This window comes from Archocentrus centrarchus, chromosome 8 (assembly GCF_007364275.1).
Source record: "Archocentrus centrarchus isolate MPI-CPG fArcCen1 chromosome 8, fArcCen1, whole genome shotgun sequence".
NCBI lineage: Eukaryota > Metazoa > Chordata > Actinopteri > Cichliformes > Cichlidae > Archocentrus > Archocentrus centrarchus.
The window spans coordinates 14,448,759-14,464,202 of NC_044353.1; the positions used below are offsets into that span (position 1 = coordinate 14,448,759).

Here is a 15,444-nt window from a genome sequence, read left to right on the forward strand (position 1 = left end):
ACAAGTCCACCAGCTGCTCTCCTCGGTTCCCAGATGTTGTTTAAAGAAGAAGGGATGCTACACACTGGTAAACATGGCCCTGTCCCTACTTTTTTGAGACATTTCGCTGCCATCAAATTCAAAATAACTTTTTTTAATTGTAAAAAAAGGCAAAAAAACCCCAAAAGAAACAACAACAACAAAAAAAAAAACTGGTACATTGTCACAGTTTAAACATTTGACATGTCTTCTATGTTCTGTTGTGAATAAAATACGTGTTTATGAGATTTGCATTTTTTTTTTATTTACATTTTACACAACGTCCCAACTTTTTCGGGAATGGGTTTGTAGAATTTTGGATGACCTGAGTCATTAATCTTTTCTGTCCTCTAGTGGCCAAAACAACTTTTAAATCCATTAGTCATGACAATGCAGGCAATACTTCCGGTTAATTCTTTCAAAATAAAGACCAAACTGATTCGTTAATAAAGTGCCGACAGAGTGGATATTAAATAATTAAAAGATGACGATGAAAATCACTGCTTACATCAGTTCAGCTCCTTTGGAAACAGAATGATTATTATGACTGTATAAATTACAAATAAATAATTCAACAGAGTAAAATAAAGTAAGTAGTAAATACACTTTATTGTGGAGAATCGCTGATTATAAATTGCAAGTTCTTTGGGAAGCGGCACTGCGCTGCACACACAGGCAGGCGTCACGCCCTACCCTCTGATCCATCACCCTCACTTCCCTTGTCTGTGACGCCCATGTTTTGCCCTCACTCTCCCACTGAGTGCATCTGCTCTCCTATCTAATCTTTGCCTAAAATCACAGAGATAATCCCGCATCCATCTGTCCCGAGAGAAAGAGAGAGAGAAAGACAAAGCCCCGAGGTCGCTCTGATAATCTACAAACCAACACTATTTTAATGCGTCATCATGCTGTAGGTGATAAACCCTGATGACACAATTGCGCTGAAATAGTGACATCATCTTAAATTGCTCACATTTTATTATACACAAGGTTATTTCACATGTACATTTTTATACATAAAATATTTTCCATGTCTTTGCATTTTTAAATACGATCCTTTTTTTTTTTTTTTTTTTAATTTTTACACCAATGCCCACCAGGTAACCACACATTTCATCAAGGATGGGGAGGAAAACATTGGAGCAGCCATAAACTGAGACAAAGAAGAAGAAAGCAGATCAAAGATACACTGATACAACACGTACAAAATGAACTTGTTCACAGTTATAATCATTCACTTCTTTAAGACTCTCTCAAAGCAAAATGGCAATTCACTGTATTCACTTTTTAAAAAAATTATTTATTGACATAGCAACACATTTAAAAACTACCCCCCCCCCAAGTGAATCAAATATATCCTTTTTAACATTCCAGCAGTTTTTTTTTTTTTTTTAATCTCACAAACGTGACCCGATGAGTACCATCCATAAATGTTCTGTCCGTCAGCACGAACAAATGTAGGAGTTGTGTGTGGGTGGGTGTGTGCGCGCACTGTTTTTGTCCAATTCTGTTGGCTCTATCTACTGCACAGAGTTGCACTGTTCAGCTTGTACAATAGATTTCCTCTCCTGTATGACAGTGCACTCCATTTCCCAGCTGCCAGTGCACTGACAGGCAGAGGGACACTGCTCTTAAGGGATATAAGAGGAGCTGATGTGATTGGCCGTGACCATTACCAAACTTAACACCTTCTCTAATAATGTATGCCTGTCCCACTCTCTCTGCACATTTGGCTGTGCTTGCATGAAATTAGCCTCCTGTGTTTATTTGTGTGTAAAAGGAATAAAAAAAAGAAAGTTAAAAAAAAAAGAGGGTTGGCGCAGTACTGCACCACTGTGTCCATTAGAACATGCTCACTGCACAACGTTTCAGCACCTGCACCCAACACAACGGCACACTTGCTGTCACAAACACACACATACACCCACACACAGACGGTCTGAAAAGCTCAGCTTTACCAACACAAACATGACTGATATTTAGAAGAAAAAGAAGAAGACAGAGAGGAAAATGGAGGGAGAGGCAGCCAGAGAAACAGCAAAAGGCATGAACAGAGACAGAAAGTGCTGTGAGGCCTGGGAGTATTATAACTACTGCTCTCTGATGGGAGCATACACACTGAATGGAAAGCTGCAAGTGTCAGATGATTCCTGGTGATAGGTTTGTTGTGACCCATAAGCCTGGCTGGACGTGACCTAGTTAGGTCAGACTCAGGTGAGATGCAGTGAGACACTATAGGCGGCTCTGTGTGTCAAGCACACATGTGAAGAGCAACCTGCTTTCACCGAGGTTTTACAGCTTTACACATACAAATGTATGACTTTACAACACGTAAGCACCTTTTTTTTTCACTTTGATGAGAAAGTTTGAAAGTTGAACTCACTGTGGCTGGTAGTGTGTGTTTGATGTATCTGTTGAACCTTGAAAGCTTAGATTTGGTAACAAATTCTGTAATAAATAGAAGTATGAGGTTTTAAAACTGAGGCTCTGAAGGTGCTTTCCCAGCAAAATAAAAGTAAATGCATGACTCACACATAAAAAATTAAACACAACACAATCCCAGTGGCTTCAGCAAGTTGCTATACAGGCAAAAGCCCACAATACACACACACACGCACAAACTCCTGACCAATCACAATGAGCATCAGGATCAGGATGTAAGATGAGTTCTGATGAAAATGGAAGCTGTTTGTGTTTGTGTATTTTAAGCACTCTGCATGCACATGCCTGCACACACTCTCACTCCCGCACACACCTACAGTGGAATGAAGCAAATCAATTTTTTTGATATGTGCTGTTATACATTTTCAGAAGCACAGAGCAGGTCCGTTCAGTGACTCTCTTAAACAACCTTCCTCTTTCATTTATGTTATTTTTTTTTAAAACTTGTGTCATGTCAGTCTTCTATGTGAGCTCCTTCGCCACTTCTCCTCCATACATGTAAGAGTTATATCCAGGCGGCTGCACATACTCCTCAGACTTATCCCAGTCTGTCACCCATCCTGCTCCTCCTCCCCCTGCTCCTCCTCCTCCTCCGCCATTGAAACCAGCCCCTGATTGGCTTATGGCTCCGTACTGCCCGCCTCCACGGTATAGCTCTTCTGTTTCATTGGCCAGTTCATCCTCATCGATTATACCGCACTTCTCCTCACTTGTATCTTCTATGTCTGCCCACGACTGCTTTTCTCCTGATGCAAAGAGTCCTAGGGAGGAAAAAATACAGTCAGTAATGAGAGTGAGATCTTTTGGACATGCCTCACAAAACATCGTAAAGCCGAAGTCATACCATAGAAAACCACCCCTCCATAATGAACAAGTGAGGCTATAAGGAAGACGTACTGCCACTCCTCACGTGTCTGAAATAATTAAAAAGGTATTTTAGCATATCCAAGACAAAGAACAACTCTGCCTAATGTCTTTATCCATTAAATATTTTACATTTAGAGTTTTATGCTTGGCTTTATTGATACATGTGAATGACTCACCTTGTGTTTGGTCATGGCGCCCACTATGAGAGGACACACCATTCCAGATAATGTTCCCACTCCATTTGAAATGCCCATCAGTATGCTGGCATATCGGGGCGCGATATCCAAGTGATTGACATTAAACCCTGAGTGAAAGAACAAAAGCACAAGATGATTTTTGCACTTAAGGTAGAAAAAAGGGATACTGTGTTTATCAACAGTAGACACCATCATTCAGGAGCTTGTAGAACCATTTTTAGCAGCAATAATTAATTTGAAGTAATAATTTTCTGCTTGACTTTATCAGTCTCTCACATCGCTGTGGAGGAATTTTGGCCTCCTTTTCTTTACAGCGCTGCTTTAGGTCATTAAGATTTGTGGCCATTTGTTTATTACAGCTCACTTAAGGTGTCACCATAGGAGAGGTCTGAACTTTGGGCCATTGCAACACCTTGATTCTTTTTTTTTTATCCATTCTGTCATAGATTTGCTGCTGTCCTTGGAATCATTGTCAGTCAAACTTTAGCTGTCAGACAGATGGCCTCACATTTGACTCTAGAATACTTTGACACACAGAGGAGTTCATGGTTGACTCAATGACTGCAAGGTGCTCAAATCCTGTGGCTGCAAAAGAAGCCCAAATCATCACCTCTCCACCCCTGTGCTGACAGATATCCTGTGTCTGGTTTTTGCCAACACATCTCTGCTTTGGTCTCATTTGTCCAAAGGACACTGTTCCAGACGTCTTGTGGTTTATTCAGATGCAGCTTCGCAAACCTAAGCTGTGTTGTCATGTTGTTTTTAGAGAAAAAGGGCTTTCTCCTGTCAAACCTTCCACTTCTTAATTGTACCATTATAAACTTTAACATTTAACATGCTGACTGAGGCCTGTAGAGTCTGAGATGGAGCTCTTGTTTTGTTTTTTGTTTTTTTGCAGTTTCTCTGAGCATTGCACCATCTGACCTCAGGGTGAATTTGCTGCGTGTCTTCCCCGCTCTCTTTTCTGTCTCCTCTTCATTTAAACACTGAGGTGCTTTACTGCTCAAATTTAAACTCAAAATTTTTGATTTGGCAATTTACAGTGACCTTCCTATCACCTTTGTGCAGTAACAGTAACATGATATATCAGGTTTTTGCCTGACTTGTTTAGAACATTGATTACCTGAGATAGCAAATCCACTGAATCCCACAGCGAGGACCAGGAAAGAAATGGCAATACCCTTTGTGTGAGAGTAGCCCACCACCAGCAGGAGGGTGGCTTCCATTCCAAAACCTGAAACGCATCCATCCAAAGAAATCCACAACAACACAAAGAAATTAAGAAAACTAACCACAAACCTTGTCTTCACAATCAAAACAGAGGGACGTGAAAGTACCAGTATGTTGTAATTTGCTGTGTTTGAAATGGTGAAGGTGTTTACGCACAGACTGATATGACCTTTAAGCTGTGCTGAAATATTAATTTGGTTCTAATAATGGCACCTGCTGCACTTCAAGCACCCTAATTGTAAGTTGCTGGGTAAAAGGTGCCACACAAATGACAGAAATGTATCATAATATGTTGAATTTTAGGAGAACTGCAGCATCATTAATAATTCATTTTATTTTTGTATTTTGTATGTATTTTTTTTTTTTTTTTTAGAAATGTTGCTCATTTAGCTTTAATCACTGTGATTTTTTTGAATATTATGGAAAGCACTGAAAGAGTTTCACTTGTATGTTGCTTTCAATCCAGCAAAAATGAAATGCTATCATAAGTTCAAGCTGATGACAAGATGAAATCTTAGTGCCTGTTACTGGCCTTTTCCTAAGCCACAATTTATTCATATATTTATACAGCACTACTGTTTAGTTTCTGCTCTTACACCATCTTTGGTGTTATTTTATGTTTGATAGTCTCACCTCCACAGTTCATGAGCTTCCTGACGTTGGTGGTGGACATCAGGTTGTGGCTTCTCAGGTAGTCGGCCAACTGGCCCCCAATAGGCACGATGATTGTCATCACCAGATGGGGCAAAGCTGACACTATGCCCACCTGAAAGTCAAAAGGTGGGGGGCAGGGGGTGGGGGTGGTATAGGAGAGGCAGACAGTGAGCACATGTGCGTGAAAAAGGTAAGAATAGTGTATTGGGGGGTGATGGATGTTCAAATTTGTTCTGATGGTGTGGGAAAATTACGGTCTTAAATGTAACAGCTTGGATGCTGTGTGAAACTGAAGCTTTTGTTCTGATCTCACCTTGCTGATCTCAAAGCCGAAGACTTCTTCGAAGTAGGCCGGCTGGCTGATGAGCAGCAGGTAGAAGGTCCAGCTCCTGCAGAAGTTGGCCACAATAATGGCGTAGACTGGCATGGAGGTGAAGAAGTGTCTCCATGGGGTTTTAAATTTCTGCCATCAAAAGTAATAAGATATTAATAACATGCACCACTGATCAAGAACTGCAGACTCAGCTGACTGCATGTGTCTAAATACACATACTTGAAGAGGATTGAGAAATGTTGCAGACTCTCCAATTGCATCTTCAATGTATTTCCTCTCCTCTGGTGAGATGGTGGGATGAGCTGCAGGACTCTCATAAGACACCAGAATCCAAAACAAATACCAGAATATCCCAAAGCTGCCTGGGAGAGGAAGCGAGAGAGGATGCAAAAGACACAGACATGGCAGAGAAAGAGGAAGTTTAAGAAAATAGAGAGAAAGAGTGAAAATGAAAAGGAGTTGAAATTTCAAGAGAATCAAGAAGTGGACTTTTAGGAAAACAAATGACTCTTTATTGCTGAGAAGGATAGTAATAAAAGTAATACAACACATATTTGTGGATAAAGGTACTAACCATAGACATAAAATACAGAAGGCCACCCTGTGTATTGCACCAGTATCCCTGCTAAAGGCATGGCCACCACAGCTCCAGCGTAGGATCCTGCAAAGGCAAAAGACACAAAGAAAATGTAAATAAAAATAAGAATTTTCCTAGCTTATTTATATCATATTTTGCACACAGTATGGTTTAGATATACTCATAAACTTGATTTCAAACTCACAGAACCTCTGCAGATATCATAGATATTGATTTGTGAAGAAAGGTGACAGCAAGCTGTTAAAACATTACCACAAAAAGCCGTTGTGGCTAATCGACTTCTCTCAAGAGGAGGCGCCCACTTGGCCCAGATCCCATGGCAGGCTGGGTATGATACACCCTAAAGGACAGAATACGATCAGGGAAACACTTGTGCTTGTGGGAATTGTCCTACACTGAATCCAGATGTGGACAAAAACTCGTATTTACCTCAACAAGGCCCTGGCATATCCTGACAAGTATGACGCAGCTGTAATGGCAGCGAGCGGCAGATGGAATCAGCATGTTGAGTGTGGATGTGGCCACTATGGCAAAGCCGAACACTCTTAAACACACAAAGGACACACAAGCAGCCTTAACAGTCAGCAGTAACACTGTAATCATAACATGAAACAACAATACAGGAACAAAGGAATGGCTTTTTCTGTCAGTGCTGCCACAACTGCTTCACCTCTTACATTCTGATGCAACGTGAAATTATTCTTTTTTCATAACAAATATGTATTCCAATTCAACCGGTTAGCAGTAGTTCAGATTACTGAGCTGTTCGTTGTGGAAAAGACACCATAAATGTGGAGATATTAACCTGTTTGCTGCAAATTTTTGACATATAAAGCCACCCGGGATCTGTGTGACAATGTAGCCCCAGAAGAAGGAGCCATGAATCATGCCTACTGTCTCCGGGTCCCAGGTGAACTGTGCAGCCTGGAGAGAAGAAGAAAATACACAACTTTAATTCAGTTCATTTCCAAACAGAGGAGAATACTGCTGCACTCATCAATAGTCCTGAAGACCTCTGTCCACACAGGAAAAACTCTATTTTCAATCTTTTATTTGTTGTGTTGTGCATATTTTGTTCATGTTACATGTTTCTAAATTTCTTGATGGCCTCCTCACTCCACTGTACTTAAGTCAAAACAATGCACATTGCTCACACAGGCAATTTTTCTATACTTAAGCACCTTGTCTAACATTTGTGCACGCATCTTTTTTTTTTTTTTTTTTTAAATGATTTCCTTCACAAAATTAAGCATGCTACAACGCTTCATGGTTTCATTTTGAAAGGTTGCCAGGGTGGATGAATCCTGGAGTACACCCAGTACACATGGTTTAATATCAAAGTTATAAAGTAGGGCAATAAACCAAGGCATGAAGAAACATAAACAAATATTTAAAAATGTTGACGCATGAGAGGCTCGTCAGAGAAATCAAACAGAACGAAGCACAAAAACTTTAATTTCTGTTTTGCTACTCACCACAAGTACTTCCTTGTTGCCTTTGTAGACAGTATGGTCATTGACCATACTTACAATGGCCACACCAAGGTTGCACCTGATGCCAAAGGAGATGCAGAATCCCAGGCCAGACAGGATGGCAATGATGTACCGCCGGGGCAAGCCGAAGCAGGTGCAATCCACCACAGGCAGCTCCTTCTCCTCCACCAGCTCAGGACGACCCTCTGCTGATAGCTCAATGGTTTCTCCATTTGCCTGCCGTTTCTCAATCAGCCTGACAGAAGACAAAAGAGTATGTGATAGAATTTAGGTGAACGCATAGAAAATGATGGAAAATACTAAATTCAATGCATTACAATGTGCTGCAATGAAATCGATGCCTTTTAGCAATTGATGCTGGGATGTTAGCACTGATCTTTATACTTAGCCTCACAGATGATCTGATCTAAGAGATCAAAGTAAAAAAAAAACAAACAATACCTGCTGATTTAAGCAGTCCAATCTAGTGTACCATCTTCCTTTAAAGAAAGACAGGGACACAAAAATGGGAGCTTCTTTTAGAAAGGAGCTCTATTTGGTTCTAAAAGCTTCAGCAAGAGAGTGATTGCAGTTTCCATCTTCATGCTGACGTCACATGGAGTTACCAGGTTATTTTCAGCCTGTGACAAAGAGGTTGTCTTTTCTTCATGCATGTTTTAAGCTGCAAAGATTTTGTACTCTCTATCCCTTTTTTTTTTTGTCTCCCACAGACACACTCCTTCAGGCTGACATCATGCTCCACTCTGGGGTCATGCCTGACTCAGTGCATCCTAGCATGTGCAAGCAGCTGCCACAAGCTGAGGAGCTATGGTAGCAGTGTCCTCTCTGCTACAGGGTGCAGGGAACCTGCTGCCTAGTCCACTCGCTCTGATGGCATCTTACCACCAAATGCATTCATTTATTTTATGACATCATTCAGCTGACCCTGCTTAATAAACTGTACATTATGTCAAAAATCAAAAAAGGAAGAAGAAAGAAAGGAAAAACAGCTTTCACAGAGTCATGATTCAATGAGCTGCAAAGAGAGGGGTGTAATCCAAACTTGAAATGTGCTCATCGTGGGAACATAATGATTTTTCTTTTAACTACTTAAATCAAATAGTTTTGACCAGGATATTTGTTTCTTTCATGCTATTGTTCAGTTTGTGTGGCCATTTTTGTAAAATTTTGTCGAGCATCGAGCACACACAGGAGTCAAACAGGGAAGTCAGAGAGCAGCCATCTGTGTATTACAACAATACACTCCCACTAACACACACATACACGCAGGCAGTAAACAATACCTACATACCCAAAGATATACATTAAATTAGACAAAGTTCCACCATTTCCAGTGAAAGTATATTTCATCGCTCACTGTGAGTGTGTGTTATGTTTTTGTTCACAGCAGAGCACACTCATGTGTCAGCCATCCACTTTCCATTGGGTTGATCCAGTTAGCCAGTGAGCTGGAGAATTATGGACAGAAAAAGGCACAATCAACACGAGGGTCTGACTGATGAGGTTTCGTAGTGTTCAGGGTTAATACACGATTCTAAAGCAAGTGTGCAAAATAACTTATTTGTGCACTTTACACACAAGACATGTTAGAATCTGACACTAATTAATTATTGATGTTTTTTTTTTCTTTGAGTGAGATAAATAATTTAGTCCATCTTTTACACCATGTCACTATTTATCCATCTACCGTCACCCATGCACAGTCATTATTTCTTTAGTTATGCTTGTGAATTCCAGTCCCTCCCCCATTTGCACACAGCAGACTGGATAATCTCTTTATGCATCCATGCAATCTGTCAAAAACAACAAAAAAGAATGAATAAGAGTAAAAGACAGATCAATGCAATTATGAATATAATTAAACCAGTCTACATCAAGAAATGTTCAACTTTTCAAAGGACAAGAGAAAATACAATGGAAAGCAGCATTTTTGAATTTGTGACAGATTAGAGAGGCCGCATCCTCTCTCTCCTGCTCCCCCTCCCTCCCTTTTAATCTGTCACTACACTAAGATTAGGATTACAAAAATGATTTACTTCCGGAAATGAATATGGATGGACAGACTGGCTCTGCTGGGCACGATTCAGCATGTTTCTCCCTCTATCACGACACACTGTGCTGGTCATGTTTTTAGTCCTACTGTAATGGCTTTTTCTTTCAGCTATTCTAGTCTACCTTTCAGAAAATTTAAAGCTTTGTTTCACCTGTTCATTAATATTCTACATTTCTGTAAAATGGCCTATTTGATTGTTGAAAGTGGGACCAAAAGGCTCATACCCCCCGTGCTCATAATGTCTTCAGCTGCAGATGCAGTCAGATGATATTTCATGCAAAGTGCACTGACCTAAGGACATGATTTAGTGTGTAAATCCACGTGCATCAAATACTACAAAAGAAAATTGCAACCAATCCTGTAAGTGATTTTAAAGGGTGCTATGATACAAGCAAAGTGGTGTATGTAAATTTGGTGAATCAGTTGTCCAAGTTCCTGCTGCTAAACAAATGTGCTGACTCGTCCCCCTGCGTGGAGCTCCTCCTTCAGAGTTGGTGAAGGCTGCAGGAGGATCCTCATTAAACCTCAAGACAGATTGCAGCTTGACACCTGCCCATATGCTAAGAGCTAACGAGGCTACCCCACAGCAAAAAATGGTTGTTAATTACAGATGCTTTCCACTAAAAGGCAGCCTCACCCCAGTGTGTGTGTGTGTACAAAGCTGAAGTGAAGGTGTTTATGGCTTGCAAGCAAAGACAGAAGTCATACGCAAACTTCTTACTTCTTAACATGCTTTTTTGGTAAAATTTTACCAGCTCTCTGTTCAAGCAGAGGCATGAGACACACAGGCTCACAATACCGTGAGCTTCCACTCATCTGATGGAGCATCTCTCGTTAGCTTAGAGAGGACCTGATTGGTCTCAGCTGTCAACAATTAATGAGCAAGTGAGCATGAGCAGGCAGGAGTCCCGCGACCTGGGGCTCTCTGAAATATCATAATTACAATAGTAGCAGGCTCAGTGGAGGCACACACTTCAAACTGAGCTCAGGATTTTCAGCCGAGCAAAAGAAGCAACGTTCTAAAACCTGTTTAACCCCAATGTGAAGGCTCCAGTGCCTACAGTTACCTAAAAGTTAAATAAAACAGTATCAAAGTTGCATTTCAACTTGAACATTATTAGATATGAAGCAGATTTCATATGTTTGATATCATTGTGGAAAAATCTGCCTTTTTGTGTAGTATAATCTCACAGCTCATGTATTTCTAAAGATTGTATGGACTTAACAAATGTACATACAAAAAAGTAATCAGCACATTTCTCAGTCTGCAGCTATTAATTTTGGAGTCTGTGTAGCTGTCAAAGTTAACAGAGTCCATGTATTTAATATGGAACTCCTAAAACTCCTAAACTGTGAGTTAGTGTTTGCAGTCTTTGATTTTGCAGTCTTTTGTCATCTTTGATAAAATCACAGTGATTCGCAGGAGATCTGGGACCTTTATTAGATTGTGTATTGAATTCACCAATTCACAGTGTATTCAGTGGAATCCTGAGAAACTGAGAGGGAGAGGGACTAAAAATATTATATAACACCGGGCACCCCCGTCATTATTTCTCCAAATTTGTGAGCTGAATCAATCCTTGATTTGATTCTTTTCTTTGATTCTCATTCTCTTCTTACCTCATTTCATTCTTTTCAAAGTGTGCACAATAGCTTGAAGATTTGTTTTTTGCTTTCAGTTTTTAAATTGTCCCATCATTTTATAGTTTTAATAGTGATTGTGTTGCACACACACACACACACACACACACACACACACACACACACACCCTTCTTTTGCGAGCCTCTCGTTCTCCCTGAAGTGAACAGATTGGGTCTCGGTGGGACTATGTCACCCAGGGAGACACCCTCCTCCCCATCCTGTCACACCACTTTTTTTCTCTCTCGCCTGCTGACACACACACACACACACACACACACACACACACACACACACACACACACACACACACACACACACACACACACACACACACACACGTGTAACCTTCATAGACATATTATCTAAATACTTACACAGTATAAGCCAATCACTCTGTGAGCTCCGACTGCACATGCACACAACAGTTCCTTCTGCATTTGTCTGAGAACAGCGATTCCACAATGAACTGCACCAGGTAATAATATGATCATCAAACCACATATTAACTTATATTAAAAAATTTCTACACAAACTGAACAACTGAAGCAGACACTAAATGCTGAAAGCGACAGCAGGGATAGCATTGCTGCCAAAAACCAGGCATGCTGAGTCGTTGGAGCTGACTCTCCAAAGTGCGCAGCTATTGTAGATGCATCTCTGCTCATCTGTGAAGACCATTTCACAAACCTGTGTTCATGTTCCACACACAATAATAGAGACAGATGAACAGATAAAAGATCAAGATAGGAAACACCGTCAGAAGTGTCTCAAAAGTGCTCTTCGGTCTCATGGGATTCACTGCCTTTTGATTGTGCTCATGCTATTTTCCCAGGCACAGTTTTATAGTGATATCAAGATTAACAGTAAATTAATGTCAGCAACATACTACATATGATATAACAACTAATGGTGAATGCTGTGATTAAATTATTTGATTTATTTTTTTATTCTGACCACTTCTGCGATGACACTGAACGACAGTAACTGAAAAATGCACTCCACTACAAGCAGGATGGATTAAAAATGGATTACCTGTCATATTCTGTATTGCCTTGTGTGTAGTACAACACGAGCTCTCATTGTGTAGCCAAGCAATCCTGCAGATGCATACACTTGCCAATTCATTTAAAAGTCTTTTAATAAATCGAGGTGGAGCGTTTTATGCTAATGTCCGTGGGGTACTGTTAGTAACTTTTGCACACAACCCAAATTAGAACCAGGAGAGACAGTTGTATGATCATATTTGATGTGCAAATAATTCCTTGAGAATAGCTGGATTTGGGGAGTTCATGTGAAATCATAAAAAGAGAAAAAGAGCAAATAATGAAAGTAGAGATGTGGAGTGACCTTATAGCACTGAAGTTTGTGCTTACCTAGTGGAGTTTAATATAGAAACAGGAGATGCATTCTGATGGAGAAAATGTTTAAATAATAGATGAACTCCTGGCTGCTTTCATCAGAAGGGATCATGGTTTTGTCTGTGAGGTGGTGAGATTGCACACAGACACACTCATCTACTTACACAATGCAGGGATGCCCAAGTTTCTGCATGTGTTCATACTTATACACCTTTATATATACACACACACACACACGCATGCACACACAGAGATGTATGCCTCACAATATTTGCTTTTGCACCCATTTAAACACACTGCTCTCTTTTTCTTTGGCTGCACCTAACACGTGCGATGACATAAAACCACAAGGTCACACTAAGCTGAGGAAACGCCCACTAAAGTCAACCTGAATCTGCTCCAGCATATCACATCTCTCATGGAGTCAGCTGTGGTGGTGCATGGCTCAGGACCAGTAAGAGAGAAAAGAGATTTGCATGTCTGCTAATCTGGGAGACCCCAATAGACTGAAAGTTGCCCATGCTGGTGTCTCAATGGATGGAGAAGGAGGAAGGAGGAGAAGGAGGAGACAGCGGCTGGAGGAAGTGACATGGGCTGCATGGGATGGAGTGAGTGGGAGGGGAGAGTTTGGGGATTTGCGTGGCTCGACAGCTGGACTGAAAAACAGGCTATTTCAGGACAGGATTTATACGTTTGGTTGCTACCTCAAATCCTGAGAGAGCCAAAGCTTAAAGCAATGGTTATTGCACGAGGTTTTATGATTGTCTTTAATCTGTCCTTTCTTTTTTTTTTTTAACTGAAATATTGTTAGTACATCAATCTATGTAGCAACTTTTGCACTCATATGTAGTTTATTTACGTATATGCAGCACTTTAAAATGTCAATTTTTAGAGAATGAGAGTATATCTTTTTTTTTTTTTAAATAATACCTTCATGCACCTGCAAAGTCATCAACTAGAGGCACTGTATCATACAGGGTGCGGCAGTAACACAGTTACAATCATTGTTCCACTGCAACTAAGAAGTACTTTTGGTCTTAGTTAACCCCCTATAATTTTGCTATATATTATATATATATATATATATATATGATATATATGAATAATCAATTGGTTTGTATAGTTAAGTAGCAGATATAGGTAGGGAAAAAAGCACTATTTCAAGGAAACTGCTTGTTTTGTCCACAGAGTGTCCACAGAGTTTTGTGTGTATTATCACACAGATGATTATTAAAATACCAGGTTGTATTTCTGTCACTCAAAGTTTCAGAAACTTAATTTTCTTGGTAAATTTCATGGCCTTGAAATATCAGGGTTCAGCACAGGGCTTAACCTTCCACCTGAGAAATTCAGACATGATTTTTTGTGCTTTCTTCTCATTTTGTTTAACCAAAACATGTGAAATATTGTTTATTTACTCCTGCACAGCGTTATTATGACAAATGGGAGGTGAAGTCAATGTTGCACTTCACACACACACACACACACACACACACACACACACACACACACACACACACACACACACACACACACACACACACACACACACACACACACAGGTGATCATTCAAAAAAAAAAAAAAAAAAACAACAACAAAAAAACCCATTATATTTAAAAATGCGGCAAATACAATTTGGAGTCCAGGAACTGGAGTTTAAACAGCAAAACCGGAAGATTAACACTTTCCGGTATTATCTGGCCACCGCTTCCATTCAGCCAGATCGTGCCAGTAACGCACGGACGCATTATGTAACCGGACTTTCTTCTTCTCACAAACACCACTTTGAGCTGGACCAAATCGCACAACAGCAAATAAACAGACAAGCACACAAGGAAAAATCATGTATGCAATAAAGCATCAAACCACAACGACCCCCCCCCCCCCCCCCCCCCCAAAAAAAACCCAAACTAAAAACAACCAAAAGCAAAACAAACAAAATTTCTAGTCTCCTGCGCCGCAGCCGGATCGCTACACTTTCACTGCCAAGTTCTGTCATACTACGGGCTACTCATGATGGGCGTCTGTTACAGCGAAGACATTGTGTCATATTTATTCCCTCCAAATAAATCATCCATCCATCCATCCATCCATCCATCCATCCATCCATCCATCCATCCATCCAAATAAATCAAAATATGCAAAATATTATGGATTTTATCAGTTATAAAAACTATTTTCCCCGCTCTTGTTATAATCAAAGAATTCTACCGCACAAACGTGGACTTCTGTCGCTGTTCTTGCTGGTTAAACCCAGCAGTTGCATTCCACAACAATTAAAACCAATAAAGAACCAACTTTTTAGACTTGAAAATTACTGCTTGGATGAGAGAGAGAGAGATGATGGGACCAGCAACAGAACCACCACCACCAGCAATGCTCTGTTTTGCAGGGGGAAAAAATAAAACGCCAGGAAAAGCGGGTGAGTTGGGAATATTCGAAATAAGAATGTACCTGTGAATTTTCCCCAAAGTTTTGCCCGCGACCGCCTTAAACCTGTCTGGTCGGATCTCCATCTTTGCAGCTTCTTGACCCGGCCGGTGTGCTGATGTCCCG

The 15,444-nt window shown here is 40.4% G+C and overlaps 1 protein-coding gene across 1 annotated transcript; it reads right to left on the bottom strand.

The window, feature by feature from the left end:
- Positions 1 to 1,059: 1,059 nt before the first annotated feature.
- slc17a7a (solute carrier family 17 member 7a) lies at positions 1,060 to 15,404 on the bottom strand. Its single transcript, XM_030735905.1, has 13 exons — positions 15,343 to 15,404; positions 7,816 to 8,068; positions 7,146 to 7,264; positions 6,770 to 6,884; positions 6,593 to 6,680; positions 6,317 to 6,403; positions 5,962 to 6,104; positions 5,722 to 5,871; positions 5,388 to 5,520; positions 4,648 to 4,758; positions 3,504 to 3,631; positions 3,305 to 3,374; positions 1,060 to 3,221 (listed from the first exon to the last, which is right to left on the bottom strand). The coding sequence occupies exons 1-13, from the start codon at positions 15,402 to 15,404 to the stop codon at positions 2,923 to 2,925; spliced, it is 1,758 nt and encodes a 585-aa protein (XP_030591765.1). The 3' UTR covers positions 1,060 to 2,922.
- Positions 15,405 to 15,444: the final 40 nt, after the last annotated feature.

Excerpts from the sequence above, each read along its gene's own strand:
- slc17a7a (XM_030735905.1), bottom strand. The coding sequence starts at position 15,404 with ATGGAGATCCGACCAGACAGGTTTAAGGCGGTCGCGGGCAAAACTTTG. Across the intron at positions 6,681-6,769 it reads TATGCCAGGGCCTTGTTGAG|GGTGTATCATACCCAGCCTG; the intron begins GTAAATACGAGT and ends TCTGTCCTTTAG. Across the intron at positions 3,632-4,647 it reads CAGTGGATTTGCTATCTCAG|GGTTTAATGTCAATCACTTG; the intron begins GTAATCAATGTT and ends TCTTTCACTCAG.